The sequence below is a fragment of the Erithacus rubecula genome, assembly GCF_903797595.1.
Source record: "Erithacus rubecula genome assembly, chromosome: 24".
Classification (NCBI taxonomy): Eukaryota; Metazoa; Chordata; class Aves; order Passeriformes; family Muscicapidae; genus Erithacus; species Erithacus rubecula.
The window spans coordinates 2,967,868-2,992,658 of NC_136676.1; the positions used below are offsets into that span (position 1 = coordinate 2,967,868).

Here is a 24,791-nt window from a genome sequence, read left to right on the forward strand (position 1 = left end):
GGTTCGGTGGCGGGCGTTAACGAGCTGTACGGTTTGAGCGTGGGGAACTCGCATTAAACCCTTTTCCGTGACACGGTCCGTGGGTTCTGTTCCTGAGGCAGGCCCGGGCCGCCGCCGCCCACCATGTGGGCCCGGAACTACAACTCCCAAGGTGCCCCGCGCGCGGCGCGCGGCGATGACGCACACACCGCCGGCGCCTCCCGGGCGACGGCGCCGCGGGGTGACATGGCGGCCGTTTGGGAGCGGCGGTGAAGGTGAGCCCCGGGTGGGGCAGGGCCGGGCTGGGCCGAGCCGAGCCGAGGGGAGCTGGCAGCTTCTCCAGGTCGGGCCAGTCTCTCTGACGGTCGTCTCCGAAGAAGCAGGGATAGGGACAGAGACAAGGGCAGGGACGGGTGAGTGCCGGATCCTCTGGGGCAGGGTCCTGAGGGGGCATGAGGAGGGCGTTTCCCGCCCTTTTCTCGCGCCCCAGAGGGCTGAGGGGAGGCGGCGCCCGTCCGGAGCGTCAACACAACGCATTCTCCGGGTACCGGTGTGGCGGGGGAGCAGAGCCTGGAGCATTCCCGGGCACACCGGGATGGAAGGGGAGCAGAGGATGGAGCATTCCCGGGCACACCGGGATGGAGGGGGAGCAGAGCCTGGAGCATTCCCCGGGCACACCGGGATGGAGGGGGAGCAGAGCCTGGAGCATTCCCCGGGCACACCGGGATGGAGGGGGAGCAGAGGATGGAGCATTCCCGGGCACACCGGGATGGAGGGGGAGCAGAGGATGGAGCATTCCCGGGCACACCGGGATGGAGGGGGAGCAGAGCCTGGAGCATTCCCGGGCACACCGGGATGGAGGGGGAGCAGAGGATGGAGTATCCCCGGGCACACCGGGATGGAGGGGGAGCAGAGGATGGAGTATCCCCGGGCACACCGGGATGGAGGGGGAGCAGAGCCTGGAGCATTCCCGGGCACACCGGGATGGAGGGGGAGCAGAGCCTGGAGCATTCCCGGGCACACCGGGATGGAGGGGGAGCAGAGGATGGAGCATTCCCGGGCACACCGGGATGGAGGGGGAGCAGAGCCTGGAGCATTCCCCGGGCACACCGGGATGGAGGGGGAGCATTTCCCGTGGCGGAGGGGCTCGGTATCCTGTGTCACTCATCCGCGGTCACTCTGCCACAGGGGTGGAGACGGGCTGGACTCGGCGTCGCTGGAGGAGCTGCGGGACAGACAGGGTGCAGCCGGGGCGAGGTAGAAGGCAGAGAAAACTGCTGCCATTTGTCTTCGAGAGGGCCTCAAGCTTGCCATGCCTGACTTGTGAAAACGTAACTCATCCTGAAAGTAAGTGGAAAATAGGAAGGAGTGATCACTGCGAGCCTGTTTATTGGAAGGGAGAAAGAAAGAGTTTGGGTTTTTTTTCTGATACAAGTGTTGTATATAGTGGAACAATTTCTTTGTGAAAGAAAGAAGATAGTTCTTAAAATGCATATTTATCTAGATCTTGTAAAGGTGCTCGGTTGGATAACAGAATCACAGAGTGGTTTGAATTTGAAGGGACCTTAAAGATTATCCAGTTCCACCCCCTGCTATGGACAGGGGCACATTCTGCCAGGCTGGGTGGATCAAGTCCTGTCCAATCTGGCCTTGAGCACTTCCAGGGATGGGCCACAGCTTCTCTGTGAAACCTGTGCCAGAGCCTCCCTACCCTCACAGGGAAGAATTTCTTCCCAGTATCCCATCTAACCCTGCCCTCTGTAAGTGGAAAGCCTTTCCCCCTTGTCCTGTCACCACACCCCCTGGATAGCTGTTGACTCTTGGTGACACTGGTCTTTGCTGGATTTTTCCTTGTAGCGCAATGTCCCTGTTGTTTACTCGCTCCAACTCAATAGTTGCAGTGAAGAAGGATAAAAGACACATGGCTGAGGTAAATGCTTCTCCACTTAAACATTTTGTCACTGCAAAGAAGAAAATCAATGGTATCTTTGAACAGTTGGCTGCTTACATCAATGAGAGCTCCTTGTTCCTCGAAGGTGAGCTGAGTTCTTGAGCTATGAGTGTGTATCAGTGCTCTGCCCATGTGTGACTTCCCCCAAAATACACACCAAACCCCCTCAATCTGTTAAATGACACTGTTAAATGTGTGTTTATTTATACATGCGTGTCTGTTTATGCATTCATGTTTGTAAGAAAAACTGAAAATTATGTTGTTGAGTCTGGATGGAGTTCAGGTTCATATTTTGAATATTCATTGAAGTTCATGCATATTAAGAAATGTAGCTAGTTAGGGAGCTATGCTTGATTTTTATGTTTGGGAGATTTTTAATTAATTACACAACCTCTGTAGGTTTGGTTTTTTTTGCTTATAATCTTTTCAATATTCTTGCCTGAGCACATCATTGCTACTGACATGTAACATATGCCAGTAATTGGCTTTAACAGCTTAAGGCACAGACAGATTTTATCTCTAAAGGTGCTGGACTGTTTGCAGTGCTGGCTGTTCTGTTCAAAGCAGTCCCAAGAATGGAAACAGTTATGAGATACACAAAAGAGGCCAGTTGAGAAATGCTTCAGGGTGTGATTGCTTGTGTCAAGATCACCCACAGGAGCTGTGGGACACAGATAAATGCTCAGTGTTACCATCACAGAGAGGGTTTTCACCAAGGACTGATCCAGATGGCTCCTGGCATTCAGAGACATGATGTATTTTGATTTTAGAAACACACAAGAATGCAGAGCTTGATCCTGTCACCACAGAAGAGCAGGTACTGGAGGTCAAAAGCTACTTGTCAAAAGTCAGTGGTATCAGTGAAGTGTTGGCAAGACGACATATGAAAGTTGCTTTTTTTGGGAGGTGAGTCACGTGCTTCTGTTGCCTACACTCCCCATTCAGTAAAGCATTTGAGTATTATAGCCAGTAAAAAATATTTATAGAAACACTAGTGCTTTAGATTTGTTTGTAATGTCCACATCCCTGATACAGGGAAATTGGAAACAAGTATTGTGTCATGTAATTCTTCAGTTTTAAGAGTTCTTAAATTAGGGAAAAGCCTTTTTGCAGGTTGCCTGTGGCACTTAAATTGTTAATTGCTCTGATACAGCTTGGCTTTAGAGAACTTGCTTTTGGAGGCTCTTGGAAGCCTGAAACACTGTCCTTAATGTGACTGCAGGACAAGCAATGGGAAGAGCACTGTGATAAATGCCATGCTGTGGGACAAAGTTCTTCCTTCAGGAATTGGACACACCACAAATTGCTTCTTGCGGGTAGAAGGGACAGATGGACACGAGGCTTTCCTGCTGACTGAAGGCTCAGAGGAAAAGAAGAGTGTTAAGGTACAATTTCCTTAAGTGTAAGGTTAAGGGTAAGAGCTCTTCGGAAATGTCAGAAAAGGGAAGAAAAAAAATTAAATTTTACAGTTAAGGATTTTAATCATTAAAGTAGTGGAGGTGAAGAATGAGTCTTTTTTAGATGTAGGAAGTAAGGAATGAAGCAAGTTGCAGGATGGGGACTTGTTCATTTTATGAAGGAGATGATATGTTGTATTTGTTAGTGATAGCAGGGAGCAATGACTCAGGAAGTTCTGAGCTTTGTTTGACTGATGGAATCACAGACTTGATAATCCCTCAGTAGCCTTTCTTAGTAGCAGGAAAAATCTCTCATGAACTGTCACTAGCAGTTGCCTTTTTACTAGGACACTCAAGAAGGTTTTATGTAGAAAAACTTCCAGATAGAAAATAATTTGAACTTGGGCTTTATCTCAAATTGTCCACGAACAGCCTTGAAGGGAGGATAATTGTGTTAGTGGGTCTTGGCATACAGGAAATGTTATTTCCATCTTTTCACAGACAGTAAACCAGCTGGCTCATGCCCTTCATCAGGATGAACATTTGAATGCTGGCAGCCTAGTCAGTGTAATGTGGCCCAATTCCAAATGTTCTCTCCTAAAGGATGACCTGGTGCTGATGGACAGGTGAGAAATAGCTTTCTTTCTGTTCCTGCTTATCACAGACTAATTACAGAAATGTTTTCAAATACATACTTAACAAACCTCAAGGGAATTGACCCTGTTCTAATCTAAGGCAGTGACCAAAGTCCCTTGCTATAATTAGCAGCGTGATTGTCTTGGTCATTATTTCCTTTTCATCTGTGCTCTGTCACCTCAGAGCAGTGTAGCTAAGACATGGGAAATTAATGCTCTGAAAAGCTCTTATTAACTTTTAAAATTCTGGTTTTGCTGTCTCATTTCTCTTTATTGCTAGCCCTGGCATTGATGTCACCACAGAGCTGGACAGCTGGATTGACAAATTCTGTCTTGATGCTGATGTATTTGTCCTGGTGGCAAATTCTGAATCAACATTGATGCAAACTGTATGTGCAAATCCACTTATTCAATTAATTTAGCTTAAGGTTAAAAATATTTAACATATTAATCTGAAGAGGTTTTGTTTTATTTTCCTTAGGAGAAGCAGTTCTTTCACAAGGTGAATGAACGTCTATCTCGACCCAATATATTTATTTTAAATAACCGTTGGGATGCATCTGCCTCTGAACCAGAATACATGGAAGAGGTTTGTGATGAGTTTAAACTAATTCTCCTTACATGGTTATGGAGTCTGTTTTGGCTGTGGTCCTTGAGGATACAATCAGTGCTATGTATCATTGTTTTACAGGTTGGATTTTTATCACCTTGGTGTGGAGACTAGAGGGAACATAGACTAGTGATCAGGGCATGACTCATGAAATGTCTGAGCAGGAAATCAAGAGTCCTGCAGGGACCTTTTTGAAGTTAGATCACTTTAGAAAACCTCTGGAAAATCCCATAAAATAGCAATATTTTTTTTCATGATTTTTTTTTTGGTAGCTTAGACCAGCAGAGGGCATTTGGGTGCCTGTTCTGACCTTTAAGAGCTGGATTGAAGTGCATGTGTGGTGTCATGGTTGTCCCTCAGGTGCGCCGGCAGCACATGGAGCGCTGTACCAGTTTCCTGGTGGATGAGCTGGGTGTGGTGGATCGAGCCCAGGCAGGGGACCGAATTTTCTTTGTGTCTGCAAAAGAAGTGCTGAATGCCAGGATTCAGAGGGCTCAGGGGATGCCAGAAGGAGGTGAGGAAAGCTACAGAAACTTTCCATAGATTTACAGAGAAGAAAATAGAGATTGCCTTATTAATAATTTGGCCTACCCCAGCTGTATACATTTTTTGAAAAAAGACAATCACAACAGAAGGGGTGATTTAGTAGCACTTTTGCATTGGCTTCAGTGGAAAGCAAGAGCATTTCTTGATGTCCAGCATTTTTCTCAAAATTTAAGTGGTTGTTTTGTGCATTCCTTCTCACAGGTGGAGCGTTGGCAGATGGATTTCAAGTAAGAATGCTTGAATTTCAAAGCTTTGAGAGAAGGTTTGAGGTGAGCATTATGTGTGCTGAACTTTTGGTTAGATTTTACTCCTGAAAGACTGGCACTTGTGGAGACACATTTTGGGAATAGAAGGAATTAGAAGGAAGCAGAAGTTGTGTAGTCCTGCCTGTTGCTGATTTGGGCTGCCTTTTATCTGCAGGAATGTATCTCACAGTCAGCTGTAAAAACAAAATTTGAGCAGCATACGGTGAGAGCGAAGCAAATTGCAGAAGATGTTCGTCTCATCATGGACTCTGTGCACGTGTCTGCCCAGGAACAGCGGTGAGAGCTGATGCTTGGTGCTTCCATAACTGAAGTTTGATATGGAAGGGAACATGAGCATTTGAAATGCAAAGCAGAACACAGCATGTGTGAGAGCAGGAAGGACATGTATTGGTGATCTTGCTTCTAGTGAATTATGGAAGTATTGGGAAAATTGGGACCTTATTTTTGTTCTGTGCCACGACTGTAATGTGTTGCAGATATTGACATGTTTTGTTACTAGGCGGGAAAATATGTCTTATTTCTGGAATTCAAATATATTTATATATCAAAAATGCATTTATCTGGCATTTTGATGGACAGGGATTTCTTTCACCAGAGTTTACTGTCTGGAAATGCGAGAGGAACGTCAGGATCGTCTAGGTTTTATTGACAAACAGCTGGAGCTCCTTACTCAAGACTACAAACGGAAAATCAAACAAATCACTGAAGAGGTGGAGAGGCAGGTAAGGAGGAGTGTCAGCAAGAAAACTGGCTTGTCTGAAATGGCTGCCAGCATGGTGGGGAAAATGCACAGTACTGACCAAGCTTTGAAGTACTAGAAATGTGGGAGTTACAGATGTGAAGAGGAGAAAAGCTTTCAGAAGCTGTGTTTTCTCTCCTCTGCTGTTTCTCTAGGTGTCAAATGCAATGGCAGAAGAAATCAGACGGCTCTCAGTGTTGGTAGATGAATACCAAGCAGACTTCCATCCATCTCAAGTAGTTCTTAAAGTGTACAAGAGTGTGAGTGATGTTTGCTTAAGCAATTTAAGAGATCTTTTATAGCTCTGAGTAATTTTGCCAGCTCATTGAGATGTTTAACAATTTTCCAACTAGGATATGAGCTAAAGCTTTAGTTATTTCATAATCTCAGTAATAAATTGACACATGTTATATATCACATTATATAGATTGAACAGAACTTTTCCTGAATGAAAGAGTCCATGTGAGATTCTTTTGATTTACCATTTTATCTTCTTCACTGAAAAATGAGGGGAAGTATGAAATTAGTGTTAGAAGACTGGGCAGACAGATTGTGTACTCTTGTTCTGGGAGGGTCTTTTTAACTAGCAAGCTCTAGCACCTTCAGCCTGCATCTTAGCCATGTTTATCCTAATGTTAATAACCCTTTCTTTGTCAGGAGCTGCATAAACACATTGAGGAGGGCCTGGGCCGTAACATGTCAGATCGTTGCTCCAGTGCTATCACAACTTCCCTGCAGACAATGCAGCAAGAAATGATAGGTCAGTTCCACAGGCAGTATTGTCCTTTCTCTTCCCTCAAATTGCAGTGCAAAATAACTGGGTAGATGTTCTTGGTTTCTCATTCATCCAATGGCTGATGTGCAGCTGGCACCATCTTAGATTCCATCTTGATGAGTAATGCAACATTCTGTATGCGTGTGTGAACTTGTGCAGTGATTTCCTAATGACTATGTACAGTCACAGTGCAATCATCATGACAGAGAGGAACTGTGGCTTTGGAAATTTGGGAGATTGTCACACCAAATCCTAATGAAATACAAATGACAAATCCTAATGAAATACAGGTGCCTGTCTGAATATTGGACTGTGGTGCCTAAAGACTTGTAGAACTGGGTTTCAGATTTTGTTTTCCAAGGTCTTGCTAATGTGTAAACTTCACCAGCTATCTATAAGGATTTTGGAGGGTCTGGAAAGATTTCCTTCTGGGTTGGTCTGAAGAACCTAGAATTGGATAATAATTGATGATGTATCTCTTACTTTACAACATGCTTAACTTGTGAAATGTAACATACTAAGGAAACTGTGGAACATGAAACAAGCCATAAGCATTCTGATAACAGAATGCAAGACCAGTTAATTCTTGTGAACTCAACAGCTGTTTTTTTCATGTTTTTGTTTTGTGTCTGTGTAGATGGTTTAAAACCCCTCCTGCCAGTCTCTATGCGGGGCCAGATAGACATGTTAATTCCTCGGCAGTGCTTCATGCTCAGCTATGATCTGAACTGTGACAAGCTCTGTGCTGACTTCCAGGAGGACATAGAATTCCATTTCTCTCTTGGGTGGACAATGCTGGTGAACAGATTTTTGGGACCAAAGAATGGTCGTCGGGCCTTGATGGGCTATAATGACCAGGTAGAATCCTCCTTGAGTGGTTGGGGTAGAAATTCATTATTTCAATGGCTGCTGAAGTTCCTTTGGTGTAAAGAGCAGTGGTTTGCCTCCTTTTATTCTCTCCTTTGATTTTGTTCTGTCTCTGCTTTTCTAATTAGGTTCAGCGCCCTTTAACACCAGCAAATCCCAGTCTGCCTCCTTTGCCTCAGGGCTCTATGACCCAGGAAGAGCTCATGGTGTCCATGGTGACTGGACTGGCCTCTTTAACTTCCCGAACTTCCATGGGGATCATCGTGGTTGGTGGTGTGGTATGTGTGCATTCTGGGCAGCATTTTTAGAACTTAAGTTGGAGCACTGATGTAAAAAGCACTTGCACTGCCAACTTCTATAGATATTTGCTATTCATAGATAATGACCTATTTTCTCCTTTGATCTTCCATTTGAGTTTAGTGAGCTGGGAGCAAGCATCAGTCTGAGATGCTGATGTTGTAATTTGTTTTTCCTTGTGTTTCTTTAGGTCTGGAAGGCTGTGGGTTGGAGACTGATTGCTCTGTCTTTTGGCCTTTATGGGCTGCTCTACGTGTACGAGCGCCTCACCTGGACCACCAGAGCAAAGGAGAGAGCTTTCAAGAGGCAGTTTGTGGAGTATGCTGGGGAGAAACTGCAGCTCATTGTCAGCTACACGGGCTCAAACTGCAGCCACCAAGTCCAGCAGTGAGTTCCCTATATTCAGCTAACACATTATGGAAACTCTGTTGTTTGGGTTTTTTTTTTAATGCTGTTCCTTGTTAAAAAAAGATAATGCTGAATTCCAGACTTTAAAAAATGTAATTACACATATTTTAAAATAATATTACCTTTATTTTGACTATGTAGTGTTTGGGTGCTGTTAGCATTAGTTTTAGTGTACTTCCATGTCTCAAAATGCTCTGATATATTCTTGTGCAGAAGTGGAAAAATGAGTGAGTCAAGATACCATCAATCCTATACATCAAAGGAATTTATTCCTTGAATGTGCTGCTTGATCTTACTTGCCATCATGTGCAACTCTTCTTGTCTCATAGAGAGCTTGCTGGAACGTTTGCTCATTTGTGTCAGCAAGTGGATGTCACACGGGAGAATCTCGAGCAAGAAATTTCTACCATGAATAAAAAAATTGAAGTTTTGGATTCACTGCAGAGCAAAGCAAAACTGCTCAGGTGAGATACAGTTGGTTTTCATGTGATTGCCCCAGGATGTTCATATGACATGTAGCTTAGAGTTCATTCTGACTTTGTCATATTTCTTGATGTGCAGGTGTCAGCACTTTTCCCTTTCACTAGGTACTTTCCTGTGGACTGTTGATAGTCATTTAAAGCTCCTGTCTCATGAAACACCTTTTGCTTCCTTGTTTTTGTTTGGAATTACAGTTACTTCCCATTTATGAAAACATACGATTTTCCAATCCTACAAACTCCTTCTGGCCCTTATAAAATTATGCAAAAAGTCTTGCCTTCACCTTTGTACCCAGTTGTCTGCAGCTTTGTTTACCTGCAGAGGCTGTTGGGAAGACTTTTTCAAACATTCCTTACCTACACAGTAAGACCAATGTAAAGTTGTGTCCAAGATCTCTGTTTGAACCTCAAAGCTTAGGGACTGATAGCAAGCAAGCATTCTTGATCTGCAAGGAATGGCAGCAGCTTTTTGGAATGAACCTCTGGCACTCCATGCCTTGCTGTCTACTTGTTTTTGTTGCACTTCTTTCTGACTGTCTTGAGAAGAGCTGTTTCATTCACCTAACAGAACTTTCTGTCCTTGCAGGAACAAAGCAGGTTGGCTTGACAGTGAGCTCAACATGTTCACACATCAGTACCTGCAGCAAAGCAGATAGTGTGAGAAGAAGAGAAAACCAACAGTTTCCCTTCAGTGCTCTCTTAATTACTGCAGAGAACATGGTGGGTGATGGAATTCCCTAAAGGGAATGAGCAAGAGCATATTGCCATGTTTCCAGTTGCTGTGAACAGTAGGATTCTGCTTCCCTGTTCTGTGTCCCACCTCTAAACACTAGCTGTTAATAACTCTACTTTTTCCTTGTGAGACCAGGCTACTTCAGGAGGAGTGTGTGCATTTTGCTTTAAACACATTTAAAGCAATCAAGCAAATATTTTATCAGGTTAAAAGTTATTCTGACACATCTTTATGGAGTCATTTGTTTTACTTCATAAAGACAGAACCTTTGACTTCCAAGCCCCAGGTTGATGTATGTGTGACAAGCAGCTCTTTGACTAAACACAGATCCCACACACACAGATGTGATTGTGGTTTCACAAAGCATTTATAGCCCACACAGGCTTGTCTCTGAGGTTAATATTCCTTTATTCTAGAACTTAACAAAAAATCACAATGTCCCTTCTAGAAAGGTTTATTGCTCTCAGGATGCTTAAACCTGTAAACAAAACCCAGTTCTCTTTCTGGAACAAGAGGGACTAAGATTTTGCTTTGGTAAGCTTAGTGAATTTGGAGTTATCTTCTTCCTCTTAAGAGCACTTTAATAACACAGTCTGGCCCATATCCTGACATGGACAAATATTTTGCAAATACAGAACTAGTTCCTGTGAAGGAGATAATGCTGATAATTTGGCAGCTTGTTGAGGAAGAAAACTAGGAAAGAGAAGCCAATTGACACAATGTAAAACACTGCATTATGAGCTCATTTGATGAATGTGGGTTTTCTTTGGAAGAGCACAGCTGTGTTTCTGGAAGCAGGCCTGTGGAATTCCATTACCACTATTTGACCACAAGAACAGCATGTGGATTACACGCTGGAAGAGATGTTGCTTCATGTAGAGTTCCCACAGGATGTTACAGTCTGGGCAGCAATAGGATTTGATGTTTTCCTTCTGTTAAAAGTATCAGAACATGCTGGCAGGTACAGCTTCTCTGGGGTAGGGGGAGTTGTGGCTTTTGTAGTTCATGGCAGGGCAAGAATGGCTTAAAGTAACTTAGTTTTTTTTTTTTTTCCCAATACATTCTTTATTTGCAAATACATGGAATTAATTGTTGAGTTTTGTCCTGATAATTTGGAATATAATATTTGGGAATTGTAAGGACTTGAGTTTCTTACTCTTGGAATTGATAGAGAAGAAATTCTCACTGATTTTAGGAGCCTGAGTAGTAAAGCTCAGTTCCTTTGTTGCAAGCTTCTTTTTCTCTTTGTGGGTCAGTATTTTGCCATGTGTTGGTTATAATCTTCCTGTTGCCTACAAAATGTTTGAGGAATCCAGAATCAGATCCTGTAGTTCTGAGGTTAGTGACAACCTGAATCTCTTCAGCATCACACACATAGAAATGGGTTGTCTTTGAGCAGGTCCCAGCTGAATTCAGAACTACTGAGCAGTGGGGTGATTTTTTTATTGACAAATAAACTTTTGCCTTGAAAATGGCTTTAGGATTTCTCATTCATGCTTGGTGTGTGAATAGATGTCACATGCCTAGGGTAAGGCCCATGTTTTTCATATCATGGAAGTTCCAGAAAGAAGCTACCTGATATTTGGGGGAGTAAAAATAGTGAAATGTCAGTAAGTACTTAGGTAAGGCTGTTCTGACATTTGCAGAAAGACTTGAAGTATCTTGTTTTGGTAGGAGCTAGTGGTGAGACTTGCATCCCTAGAATGCAGAAAGGAAACAAATCTTTCCCTTCCAGTAGAAAGCTTTGACTCCATTTCAGACTGAAAAACTGTTTCTCTCAGAAGGCTTTTTTGACCTTGACTGGGTTCCTCAAACATCCAGCAGGATGGGAATATAGATTTGATCAAATCTGAGAATGAGCAAGAAAGAAATTGGAGTCCTTTCTTCTGGAAGTGTGTACTCTGAGCTTGTGGTGAAGTATATTGGAGTAAGTGACATCATCTAGTCTTAGTCTGCTACAGGTCTTGGTTGAATAAATTTGAATTTTTAGTCTCTCAAGCTGTCACATACACACACAGTTATAATAAACTATTTCTGTTCTATTGAATTAAAATATTAAGCACATCCCTCATACACATGGATATTGTCAATTCCAGTTCAAGGCAGAGGATGATTTACTATTGCTCAGCAGCTCATGACTACTTGAAATGCTGACCTTGCTTTTGAAGAGGTAGTGTTAGCATCTCTTCAGTGAGCCTTTAGGGGAAATCTGATAAATGAGCTGATCTTTAAATCAGTATCTTATCTATGAAGGGAAAAGAGATTGATGGGTTCTTAGAACCCAATGTTTTGCTGCTGTGTGTGTGGCTGACACTGCTTGGGCCCGGGTGCTCTCTGCATTCTCACCCTGACCTACAGAATGGGGAAAAAGCCACTTGAACTTTTTCAGAAGCAAAGCTGCTAACATGTGTGGGTGTAAGCCTTGTCCTGGAAACCCAAGTGATCGAGAATCAACTTTTAACAGACAGGCCTATAAGCTGGATTCCTCTGAAACAAATTACAGCTGTACTTCTTTAACTGAGAGTGGTGGAGGAATGAACACTATCACGTGGAGTTTGTTCTCTTCTGATTTTCCTAAAGAGTGCTAAACTATTCCTTGAAACAAGTAATTCCAAAACCAGTCTTCCCCAAACTCCCATTAAAGAAGGTCAGCTAAATGCACTTTTATCTTATTGCTGCTACTTACTTTTCCTGTTGCATTATGTTGATGGAGCTCTTCGAAATACTCTTATCAGTGAGTTTTCTCTCTGCTGTATTTAAGGTGATAAATTTGCATGAGTTAGTCCTGTAACAGTGCTGTAAACAATGGAAACCAAAATAAAAATGAATTGGAAAAACATTTCTCCTGATGTGTCCTGCATGTTGTGATACACTAGAAGACTGTAAGTATATAAGCTTACATCAGTATGTATAGCTTTGGTTCTGAATTGAATGTTTGGCACTAGTGACCTTTTTCTGTGTTCTTAGTTTATAAATGAGGAACAAAAGTCTGGATATTCATCAAAATTTAGATTGCTTTATTTTATATAGACAGAGCAAGCAGCGCTGGGGATACACGGGGATACTGCCCATTCCATGCTCCACCAAACTGTGGTTTGCAGCTCCCTTTTATAGCATGGTTTCCTTGTAGTCATCAATAATTGGTTTTATTTGTTGTTGTTGTCATAATTTTGCCAGGTAAGCAGTGGTGTCTGTGGGATCACTGGACGATGTGAGTCTCTAGACAATTTGTCAAGTCCCACAGATAACCATCTGCTCTTGGTAGATAAGGAATGGCAGAATCAGGCAGTCTGGTCTCAGGGATAGGCTGCAATTGATCACACACAGGCAGGAAACCTGATTTTGCAGAATCTGTTGGGCTGTGTGAAAGCCTTGTTTTGCAAGCTGTCAGTAGATACAACTTATTTAGAAACATAATATTCATAACAGGGGGATTTAAAACAAAATGATTTAATAATATATTTTCCTTTCTTTAGTGCCATGCTTAATTTCAGACCTAAGTATTCTGGTTTATACAAACTCCCAATACTTTTATGATTAAAACGAATCTTTTATCAATTATCACATTAGTTTGAAAATTAACAAGAGGACCAATGATACCGAATTATCTGATGGAAAGTTTTAGTTGCACTAAAATTGTCAGTATGGAATCAACGATTCGCAGAGAATATTGTAGGAAGTAATAAGAGTGTGTAACCGAGTCGTGGTGGGTGAGTGTGCTGATTTCCCGTGACAAGCTTTCAAACATCTCCCTTTGTGCACTGGGGGTGCTGGCGGCCGTGTCCGCTGGGCACGGAGCGCCGGGGCAGCTCCGTGTGTCCGCGGCCGGGCCGGGCCCGCGCATTGCGGGACTGCGGGGCGGGACCGGCCCGGGAGCGCCGCCCGGGGGAGCCCGGCGGGGCGGGCGCGGCCTTCCCCGGCTCCCGGAGCGGGGCGGGCAGGGCCTTCCCCGGCTGCCGGAGCGGGTTGGGCAGCGCCTTCCCCGGCTCCCGGAGCGGGGCGGGCAGCGCCTTCCCCGGCTCCCGGAGCGGGTTGGGCAGCCCCGGCTCCCGGAGCGGCGGTGCAGGTGGGCCGGCAGCGCGGGGACTGCGGGCGGCGGAGCGGCGGGGCCCGCGCTGCGGGACGGGAGGGTTCTCTGCCGGATTCTCTGTTCTCTGCCGGTTCCCCGTTCCCTGCCCGCTGTCTCGTGCGGAGGAAAGCGGAGTTTTGCAGCGCTCGGGCTCCCTCGTGGCCGTGGGAGGGCCGAACCGGCGCGTCTGTGCAGTGTTGAACAACTTCCTCGCAGGGAGGACGGTTCTCAACTCCCGCGACAGCCGTTGTTTGTTTCTAACTGCGGGAGGCCGAGCTCCTTTTCACAGAGGTTTCAAATTATTGCGGTTTCATAAACCTGAGTCCCCTGGGTTGGGCATGAAGGATTTGTAGATTATGCCAAGAGTGGACCTCATCGGGTAAAACCCTTCCAGAAAGTCCCTTGGCTGATGTTATTTTCAGAGTATTAGCTTTCTGATAAGCAATGATAAGAAGATGCTCATCGAAGCTATTAGCATTTTCCTGTGAAGGCTGTAAGAACTACTGTTTTTTTTCAAATTGTCTCAAATTTAGAGCCTCAAATATTTCTGTTTTATGTTTTTGTAACAAAGAAATGTTGTAGTTTGTCAATTGTTTGCATTGCTCTTGATTCCTCCCACTGCTGTTGTACCACATGTGCATTTGATTCCTTGTGTCCAGTTGCCAAGGGAGCAGACAAAAACAAATCAGATGAGCTTTGAAGAAGGTTTTGGGGATCCTTTAGGACCAAGAATCCCAGGGAAACATAGTTTTCTTGAGAATATGATTTATCAGTGTAGTCAAAAGCAGTGTGGGAGTTTGGGTTTAGGGTTAGCAGCTGTTTTATTTTAAAATCCACTTTCTGAAAATTTGGAGTAGCTTATGATGTTGTAAGGATATTGAACAGTTCGGTGGCCTTTCAGTCAAACTAGGCTTTATTTATGTGTTTATTAACTCCTTTTCACCACCCTCTTCTAATAAATCCTTTGTGGAATTTAATTTAATTAATTTGTAGGATGGGAATTGCCTGAACTGTAGTCCTGAGACATAGCTGAGCCTTTTGGAGCCTTCCTGCCTGGGGAACATGGAAGACAGCTTTGATAATTCTTTTGGATGTAGCAGATACATTCATATTAATTACTTTTGGTTTTGAACTTATGAGCAGAATTACATAAGTATGTCCTAAATAACAGCCTCTAAACCAAATGTGTCTTATTTACCTTTTTGATGTGAATTTTTCATGTTTACTGTTTCCTCTATCAGAATCTCTTGTCTCTGTTAAGTCAGCTCCCAGTTTCTGAGAGCAAAATATTTGACAGTATATCCAAGGGGAGAGAAGCATCCTGCTGCTGTTTCTCACCATAAGGAGTTTTGAGACTGGCTGATTTCTCAGGAGCAAGAATCAACATTTCAACAGCTGTAAGTATTTTTTAGGAAAAGTCCCCTGAAAGTGGTTTCACCTGTGTCTGCTTCTTCTCTTAATGTAGTGAATTCATGTAGTTCACTTTTCTTCTGGCTTTACATTAAAATGTTTTTTGTAGGATGGACTTAGAGCTCCTGAAGAGGCTGCGCCAGGTTAGCCAGGATCTTCTACAAAGGCTGAGAATGAAGCAGGAAGAAATCAGAAAAGAACTTCCCAGCAAGCTACTCCTTCCAACACCTCTTCATAGCAGTGCAGCTGCTGACAGATGTGTCCCCTTGCCCAGGAGAGTGGTATGTGTGGTGTCTGTGCTAGAAATTCAGGGGAGCAAATGGGCCTTTATGACAGACAGCAGCTCTGCCTGTGGTCTGGTGTGGTCAAGGAGACATATGGACATGAAAGAGCTCTTAGAAAGTGATGTGTGGAATATGGAGTCTGTTAGAAAAGTAGCTGCCCTTTGGTTATTGTTTATTCTGTTGTCTCAGTCTGTTCTCCTGGCAAAGGGTTTGGAGATCAGTTCCTGCCTAAAAAAGGCAAGTTTCTTCTTCTAAGATAGGAATGAGCATTGTGGAACAAAATCCTTTTGTTTCTTCTAAGCACAAGGGCTGAAAGTTCAATGGTTCATTAAACTGGAAAAAGCTGCATTTAGCTGTATCTCTTTCTTACACTCTCCAGAACATAAGGGTTTTTCTTTTTCCCCCACAGGAATTTAAGGGAGTGAACAGACTAAAATGAGACATTGATTTAGTGAGTGAAATGTTATTACAAAAGGTATTTGCAGTCTGACTGATGCTATGTGTTAAGAGAGTCTCTGTCCTTACAGAAGGAAAATCAGGTGGAGGCAGTAAAGTCTACAGCTGACCCTGAAATAATGATGTTGGTGGAACCCAGGGCTGACCCAGCCCTTAGTTCATCTGTTAAACACAGCAGCAGTGACAGAGGGGGACAGCAACAGCAAGCAAAGCCACAGGAAGGAGCAGGTTTTGATTCCAGCTGTCCTGGGAAAGATAAGAATGTTACACCTGTGTCTGCAATCACGTGTGGCAAAGAAGTCTCCAGAGTGGATGGGGATGGCCATGCTCTAGGAAGTCCAGAGAAAGAATCCTCCTTCCTGGGACATGGAGAGATCAGAAAACAGTCTGCTCTACTGCACAGTTTCCATGAGAAAAGTCATCCAGGGCCATCAGTGAGCAGAGTGCAAAATAAAGAGCCCAGTGAGCAGCATGTGGTCATCAGAGAGCCCCACATCCCTAAATCAGTCCTGCTGACATCTCGGTCGAAAGAGCTGAAGGTAAATGTTAAACCAGTGCTTTTTCTTATTTTCCTAAATCAGCAGAGTGATGGGGAGGAAGGGCCAGGAGAATGTTACCTGCCCTGTTCCCATTGTGTAAATTGGAAATTGGGGTCAGAGCTGTTCCCAGCTATAGCAGCCAGTTTGTTCAGGCCATGCTTTCTTTAGCCAATGAACTGAAAGACCAGAAATCCATAACACTTCACTGTGAAATTCCCTGTGTCAGCCCCATGCTGAGGGAGAACAGGCAGGTGCAGTGCTGCAGTTCCACAGCTGTCTCCTTAGGCATGAAGGGCAGGCCCTGGCTGTGATCATCCTCCAAGACAATACACATCTTTGGGGATGTGCAATGCAGCTCAGCATTTTGTTTAAAGCTCTGAGAAATCCTGCCTTACTTGGGCAAGTCCCTGCCTCCTCTTTCTGTTTTATTTATTGACAAGACAAAGGGCTAGTAGGCAAATTACTGGTAGATGCATAGATAGAATCCAGTCTCAAACTAAGCCTCTGCTGTCCCATCTGAGCAGCTGTCAGTTGTCTCCTCAGCTGTACCTTTGAATGTCCTGACAGATAATTAGGAAGTCTTTATGAATTATTTTCTTTCAGAAGGAAGCTTCTCATGTGACTTTTCAGCTTGAACCTGAAGAAGATACCATACCTGTCAGCAACTGGTCTGCCTGTCCTTTACTGGGCTATGACTGGATTGCAGGTGAATCCTAACTCTGAAGCAAAGTTTTCAGTGTGATTTGGTGATATTAAGAATTAAAACAGTGTATGACCCCTTTGAGGTCCCAGCAAAGGGGCTGCAGCTTTGTTTGAGGCTCCTCTCCAGACCAGAGGTGATCTGTGCTTACCTGCAGTGGTGAAATGGCATTGGTATGGGAATCCAGGCAGCAAATGCAAAGCCAAGTGGGGTCAGAAGGGAGACTAAATTCCTGGAATGAATGAATGAATGCAAAAGAGGATCCAAGCCATACAGTGAATCTCTGGCTTGACATGATGTTCTGCCCTTCTCCTTATCATAATTTTGTTTTGACTCTGTCTTGTGAGGGTTGCTTTGGTACTTTCCCAGATGTTGTAAATCATTGAACTTTTTCTTTGGTGTTCTCAGGGCTCCTTGATACAAAGTCTCCAGTCACAGAAAAACCTGAGCAATACTTTGCTGAGCTGCAGGAGTTCCGACAGTCCAACAGGGACGCTTGTATTCATCAGCAGCACCTGGAGTGAGTGGGAATGGGGCAGGGCTGAAGCAGCAATGCTCAATCCCTTGGTAATCCCTGTAGCAATGAGAGCCATAGTCTGACTGCAGCAAGACATTGCAAGTGTGGCTTTGAGGGTCTTTATTTGCCTCCCAGTCATGTGTGTTTGGAAAAGGCAGTGCTGTTCAGAGGACCAGCCCCTCTGTCACTGACTGATTTTTTTCATGTGTTTCTTTAGGCCCAAGGCTCTGGATCCACAAGAATTGGATTCCATAACTGGTTCTCATAAGTGTAAGATCATATTTCTTCCTAATGCTATTTCTGTGAATAAACAACTAAGCAGTCTTTACTGTCATCCTGAGAGAACACCACATCATGCAAGACCAGCAAGCATGTGTTATTTTTCAGTTGCAACTTTTCAACCAGATTCAACTTCCTATCCAAAGATAATTGAGTTTTCTAGGGATCCTCTCTGTGTCATTTAAATTTGTCAGAGTTTCTTGTAATTGGCCAATGTTCTGTTACTAAATTGAAGAGGTTGAAGTTTTGGTTTTGCTTTTTAGGAACTTGCTTGGGGACAGGAAATGTGTAAGATATTTCAGGAAAAAGCAGTTCTCTTTATAGAAAGCAGGTGTGGCATTGTGGTAGAACACAGCTTTTTTGGCTGGGTTCAGGGACCTTGTGACAAACAAGAACTGCACTGAAGGTGTGTTGCTCTGTGCAGGTGTTCACTGTTACCGACTGAACCAGCGCCTCTTCACCATCCCTGTGGATTCAGAATCTGCCTGCCCTGTGTGTAAGATCCCATGTACCCAGCAGCCCTCAGGGACACTGGAAGAGCCAGCCTATGTCAGGTAAATAAGAATTACTGCTTTGTAATATGCACAATTCAGAGAAACAATAGGGAAGGAAGAGCTGATCCAGGTGAAGGATAAAAGACTGTGACAACTGTTCTGTAGAAGGTTGCTGTTTTCAAGGCAGAGATCTCTTAAAAGTTCCTTATTGATCTTATCTATAAGCACAAACAGTCTTGAAATCAATGAGAAATTTATGTTTTGTCTGAATCTGGTCCAGAATCTGAATGTACATGTAAAGTGTCTGCTCCCCTTATCCAAAATAGCTCACTTGGTTCACTTTGGGATTAGACTCTTGGATTCTCATGGGAATCATGCAGACTCCCTGTGCTTTGGCAGAGGTGTAGGCAGTTATTCCCTTGTGTGTTTCCAGGGTCAGCATTCCCAGGTCTGCCCTTTTGCCAGCCCACAAGTACAGAGCCCATCGCAGGAGGAGCTTTGGGGCTGCAGATGATCTGGCACTGCCCTCGGTGAGTTACAGCCTGCTGTGGGTGCCACAGCCCCAGCTGGTCCTTGCTTTGTAGCAAGAAGGAAAGAGAATCTGGGACTCATTCCCTTGGCAGAGCTGCCACTAAAGTTTTTGATAAGTGTCAGTGAGATAGCCAGAACATCCTTTGGTGTGTTCTGGGTTCACACCCCTGTGTGAGTGATGTAAAGTGTGTGACATATTTCCAGTGCTTTACACTGCACAAAAGAAAATGCCATGTGCAGCTGTATCCTTTTGAGGCAGATTTGGCTGACTTGTTTCAGGCATTGGCCTCTCAATGCTAAGAGTGCCTTTGTTTGTTTACACAGATGTTAAGGAGTGTAAAAGCTAAGTGTCTGTGAAGTATTGACAAAATCTGTAGTGGCAAGGATGGATTTAAAACTGTTGTTTTGTTGATCTTGTATTCCAGCCAATAGTCAGTGCTGCAGGCAGCATTGCTTATCTAACCTAGCCCAGGCCTAGAGATTTCCAGGGAAGAGGTGGGAGGAAGATTAGTTTGGAGGTTTAGGGAACAGAATGAGTCAGTTGAGAAAAGATCAGAGGTGTCAGGTACTTGAGTTCATGAAGTCAGAGATCAGTTTAGATAGGTGAAGGAGTGACAACTGCGTAGTTCTCTTTTATTTGAGATTTCATTCATTTCCTGTTGCTCATATAAAACTCCTCAAAAAATAATACTCACTTAAACCTCCTTGTGCAGAAGTTAATCCTAAATAATAGCAGGCCACAATAGATAAAAAAGGGTAAAGCATTCCCATTTTTTTTACAGCACTGCCTGGCTGGCTGGGAAAACATGGTCCCTTCCAGCAGTGCCCTGCTCAGCAGTTTGGATCTGAGAGCCTCGTTGGAGGAGAAGCCTTCTCCCTCTCCTCCCCTGGTAAGCACAGCCTCCAGGGTCCCAGGAGATGCAGAGAATTGCTCAGATTTTGAGGAAATTGCAGCCCCATCTCTAAAGGATGTGATGATTATTGAGGTCTGAGCAAACAAAAATGCCTGGAAGATTAAGTACTGGGAAATGTATCCTTCTGCTGAACTGTGTGAACAGAGACAAAAAAACAAATGGAGCTGAGTAACAGGCAAAAGCCTGTTCAGCTCACCAGTCTGCATCAAAATGGGAAAAGTCACTTTGGCATTCTTTGATTAATATTCTCTTTATTTGGATTCCAGGACTCAGTGTCCAGAGTGTCAGGAGGAGTCAAAACTGATGAGTTTCTGCACCTGCCTCACTTGGCACAGCTGAGGTTTAGCAGAGCAAACCAGGACACCAGACAGCAGCTCTCAGTTCAGACCCCACTCCCTCAGCACCCTGGACCATTGACTTGATTGCCCTGGGCAAGGGATGGGCACAGCACATGGAAACAACTCAGCAACAAAGCACTTTGGATAAAAATAAAATTTTGGACAGATTTTCCCCAGTTTTCATGGTCATGTGAGCAACCAACATAGAGATCTGAGTTTGTACAGCCCACTATGCTCACTTTGCATTTTTGTACCTTTTACAGCTACTTCTGAGCAGCTGCAGGAGCTGTCCCAGCTAGGGCTGGATAAAGTCATGTTCAGGATCAGCAGTGCATCTCTCACCTCAGCTGAGTCACCAGCAGTGTAGCATTGACTCTGAATGCCAGGGTGAGGAGTTGGAGTGAAGGCCAATGGAGTGACACAGATATGTTTATTTCCAAATATTTCAAACATGATACACAATTTTCTAGTGCCTTAAACTTGAGTACCTCAATAATTTGTAAAAATTCTAAAAATCCAGTTTATTCTCAGTGCAATGTGTGTAGCTGTAGAGTGCATTACATCAGAGTAAATGAACGTGAAAAAAAATGTTAAAATGAGGTTTTATTCATCAATGAGCTAGATAGTGCCTTAAAATGTTTGCAAATTTTGTTTAGTCTTCCAAGTTTTCTGGAGATAAATCAAAAAAGGCTTTTAAAACTTTTGGTTTGGTACAATTTAAACTTCTACACAAAGTGTGATTTGTTTGAACTTTACAGACTGATTTTACTTTGCTTGTCTGAAAACAATAAAACTGATGTTTTATTTTGCTTTGAATTTTCTGAAACAGAAGTTCCTGCCTCTAACATGTTTTGGGAAGCTCACTTGGGAGAATTAATTTGGTTTTTGCAGTTTTTCTTGCTTTTATATCAAATACATTTTATTACATTATTACATTTTATTACATTATTAAATCAAATGCATGAATAGACTTTTTTAAACAAGGTGAGGAATATTGTAAGTTTATGAAATCTTAATATAAGACTTAGAATTAGAAATGAAAAGCATGACTTTTAGCATGACTTTAGTTTTGGGTTATATATCTGTAGGGTAAAGTGAATGGAATTGGTCACATGATTTCCATTATTGGAAATACTGATTTAAAAATAAACTAATCCAGTGACTGTAGAACACTAGATGCCAAATTTTATACCAAATAGGGCAAATCCAACATTTTTACTACCTTGCCTTCAAACTCAAAACATAAGATACCATAAACCTTTCTTTAATATATCCTGAAATAAATTACAGCAGGCTTGTTCCACACTATAGACAGAGAAAAAGTGATGCTGGAGATTCAGTAACCTGGGTTAGATCTCTGGTGGATGCAGGTTGGAGCCAATGTTGAATTCAAAATATCTCTTGATAGTTGGGAATACATTCAGGCTTTCAAACTTGTGCAAGTGTTGGAGGTGTGATTATGACTCTCTCCAGAACTCCCAGGTGGAGCAGCTGCACATCTCTTGAACTTGCTTTTTGAATCATTTGCAAACTTTGATTCTGGGGGCTGTAATCTCTTTGGAACTTGTGTGTTCAAACCCCATAAGAATTTGTTTTTTAAAGTGTCTCCAGTTTGAAAACACAAGAGAAATTCTGCCCCTTCTCTTTGGAATCAAACCCCTCAATTTCACCAGCTCCCTGGATAATGACTGACCAAAACTAAGGACTTGGCTTCTCCCTTCCATTGGTTTCTGCAGAGCAAAATTGCCAGGGAAAGGAAAAAAACCACACAAAATTTTAGGGCTGAGATGCTCAATTAATCAAAAAAAAGAAGTATTACAGCCTTTGGAAAAACTACATCCTGAAAATCTTCCCATTTGATTCTTTCACAAAAATTACTTAATATTTCCCAAGTTTCTTTTGCCCGTGTCTGCAAAGGAAAGTTCATCTGGATTCTGTTATTAATTAAGCTTTAAAACTCAGCCTTTAGATTAGGAGAGCCAGGTCTATTACTGTATGGTAAACTAATGAGTCTCACTTTTGTGTATTAACCACCTGGCCAGTCTTCCCCAAACTTTTTTGGGATTAAAATTAATAAAACTGGAGCTCTTGGTGCATTTTCAAATTGCTTCAGATTTTCTATGGAAAATGACCATGTGTAACTGTGCCACCTTTCCAGAAGCTGCAGTCAGAATTACTGAAAGTACAGACATGGTGAGATCTCTCATCTAAGGTCATTTCTCTCTCCCTCTCTGTCTGCCCCAGCCTGTGAGCATAGTAATTCTGTGATATGGTTTTGGTTTCTTTCATGGAAGCCACGTCTTTCTTGAGAGAACTGAGTCCTCTGTCAGCTCTTCTCATTTTTCACTCTGACTCAAAATGCACTTTAGTTTTGAGGCTACTATGGGGCAGTAAAAGACATTTTATACAGACTTTTTTGTTGCATTAGTTATTTTAGCCCTTTATGTAAAGCAGTAGTATTAGTTGAGATAGTGAAAACAAAGGTATAAGATTTTTTTCATCCACATAAAATCTGTCTAAATGACATGCACAGAAGTGTAAGTGGAAATTAAGATGTTATCTTTACTATTAACACAGTAACCTTTTTTTCCCCAGTTGCTGTATTTTAACAAGTGTGCAACAAGAGCTTTAAATCATCCTCATTGTTGATCACAATGGACAAATACACCAAGGTAAATTGCTGAATTAAAGCAGCTCCCAGATCAGTTCTCCAGAGCACCTGCAGTGTATTTAATCCGTTAAAGTGACAATTACATGGATTCACAAATATTTAATACTAAGAATAACAAGCGTGTGTGCCAGCAAATAAATATCAGTACAAGAGTGGCACAGAGGGACAGAATTTTTCCAGTCTGTGGCACAAATAAGGATTTATTTCTTTTTCCATGCACGATTTCCAATACTGTGTCAGCTACAGCCACTTCAAACCCCACGAGTGACTGTGCTGTACCTCAGGGAGATCCCACTGCACTCGTGTCCTCTCCCTCCTGAGTGTCCTCTTTGGGCTGATTTACTGAGAAGTTCAGTATGTTGGCTTTTCCTACACTGCCTAAAATCACCAGGGTCCTGTGTATTATTATCAGGACACCCAGGCACAGAGCTCTCCACTGGCTAAAATGCCTAAATTGATCAAGAAAGTAATTCTTGGCTTGCTTTCTTTATTTCTTGCTTTCCTTCCTTTAAACATGGGGTTCTCTGCACTTTTCTTTGTAGGAGATGCCTTAATTTCTCTTCTATATTTTAATTTATACCCCCCCAAGCTGTGTAGTGTGTATCTCAACCAGCCCTGCCTTTAGTACTCCTGGGGCTCCTTGGGAGGTTTCAAGCTCTGGCATTGTTTCATCTGGCTAATGGGAAAAAATGTGATTTTTTTGGTCAGCATACTGCTGACAAAATTCTCTGGATGCTGTTTCACTGCTCCTAAAAGTACAAGCCAGACACAGGTGATGATAGAGGTTACCTTTATAAGGATTTTTATACAAAATGCTAGATGGAAAATGCCAAAGGTGCACATGTAACATAAATCAGATGCATTTTTTTTTGTGTTTATCAAATCAGCATAACTGACCAGAATCCCCAGTTGGAGGCATAGGTGATAAAGTAACTCCTCCCAGCTTCAACCCTTTATGAAACCCTCCACCCTCTTAGATAGGAACTAAATTTTGTTTATGAAAATGTGTCTCAGAGAACTGGTTTCAACCTTGGCTCCCAGAGAGTCTAGCCCAGGGCTTGGAGCCACTAGGGAATTAATTTTGTCATTCTGTCTAATATAGTGGGTAAAAGGCTGACTATGAATACAATGATAGGCTACAGAGCTACAAATATATATGTAAAGAATATAGAGAATATATGAGGCAAAAATAGCAAAAATCAGTTTGGCATCACTCTGAATAGTAACACTAAGAGACACTGAAATACAGATTTTACACAAGGTATTTTAATAGGTTTCCTTTTAAATTTCATGGTCTTTTTATCTGTCTGACAGAAGTTTAGAGATGACACTTGTCTTGGTGTTTTCTTTCCTCTTATACAGCTAGATATGTATTACCTGAGCATGTGTGTGTAAAGCAGAAGAAACCGTGGTAACAGTACAACACGAGACTAAAATCAGCTACTTCAAAATCAGGAAAAGTCATGAGTGCTTTTCCTTGAGCATGTGTGTGCTGATGCTCCCTCTGGAGTATTCCATTGCTGCTTCCTTTGCTGGGCTCTCACTGGTGGAGCACAGTGAATAGACATTGCTGAAGGGATGTTTTGGGCATCTGGAGACTTTCCCTTGTGGCTTATTTGGGTCTCTGCATTCTCTTGCTCCAGGTCTCAAGTGGAATTTGGACAGCCCCTGACCTACAGGATGTTTTCTGAATTAGGTGAAATAGGAAATGCCAAGAAAGCTTGTCTGAGGGCATCAGTACCTGTAACACCTAAAGCAAATCCAGATCCAGATGTCAGAGACAGACCTGTATAATCAAATAAACATTTTAAATAATAACAGCATGTTCACAGGAGCTTCTCGTTTTTTCCTGACATTGTTCTTTGATGGAACACCAGAGAATCAGGGGTTGGTTATTTACTTCTATT

At 43.0% G+C, this 24,791-nt stretch overlaps 2 protein-coding genes across 4 annotated transcripts; both read left to right on the forward strand.

Annotated features, from left to right (window-relative positions):
- The first annotated feature begins 99 nt into the window (after window positions 1-99).
- On the forward strand, window positions 100-12,521 carry MFN2 (mitofusin 2). Of its 2 annotated transcripts, none has more exons than XM_079326135.1 (19): window positions 100-254; window positions 1,168-1,326; window positions 1,837-2,015; window positions 2,701-2,836; window positions 3,153-3,315; window positions 3,829-3,953; window positions 4,243-4,351; window positions 4,444-4,551; window positions 4,933-5,086; window positions 5,320-5,387; window positions 5,539-5,660; window positions 5,980-6,106; window positions 6,279-6,383; window positions 6,781-6,883; window positions 7,536-7,756; window positions 7,894-8,043; window positions 8,253-8,449; window positions 8,800-8,934; window positions 9,536-12,521. In XM_079326135.1, exons 3-19 carry the CDS (start codon window positions 1,841-1,843, stop codon window positions 9,603-9,605), a joined length of 2,268 nt encoding a protein of 755 aa, XP_079182261.1. In that variant the 5' UTR covers window positions 100-254; window positions 1,168-1,326; window positions 1,837-1,840; the 3' UTR covers window positions 9,606-12,521. The 2 variants fall into 2 exon arrangements, with proteins under 2 accessions (XP_079182261.1, XP_079182262.1); XM_079326136.1 differs by having other exon boundaries at window positions 210-392.
- A 1,344-nt stretch (window positions 12,522-13,865) lies between these two features.
- On the forward strand, window positions 13,866-21,029 carry MIIP (migration and invasion inhibitory protein). 2 transcript variants are annotated; one of them, XM_079326256.1, is made up of 11 exons: window positions 13,866-13,945; window positions 14,993-15,148; window positions 15,271-15,442; window positions 15,973-16,440; window positions 17,044-17,146; window positions 17,549-17,660; window positions 17,875-17,927; window positions 18,361-18,490; window positions 18,864-18,960; window positions 19,744-19,851; window positions 20,142-21,029. In XM_079326256.1, exons 3-11 carry the CDS (start codon window positions 15,272-15,274, stop codon window positions 20,295-20,297), a joined length of 1,398 nt encoding a protein of 465 aa, XP_079182382.1. In that variant the 5' UTR covers window positions 13,866-13,945; window positions 14,993-15,148; window position 15,271; the 3' UTR covers window positions 20,298-21,029. The 2 variants fall into 2 exon arrangements, with proteins under 2 accessions (XP_079182382.1, XP_079182383.1); XM_079326257.1 differs by having other exon boundaries at window positions 17,047-17,146.
- The last annotated feature ends 3,762 nt before the right edge of the window (window positions 21,030-24,791 follow it).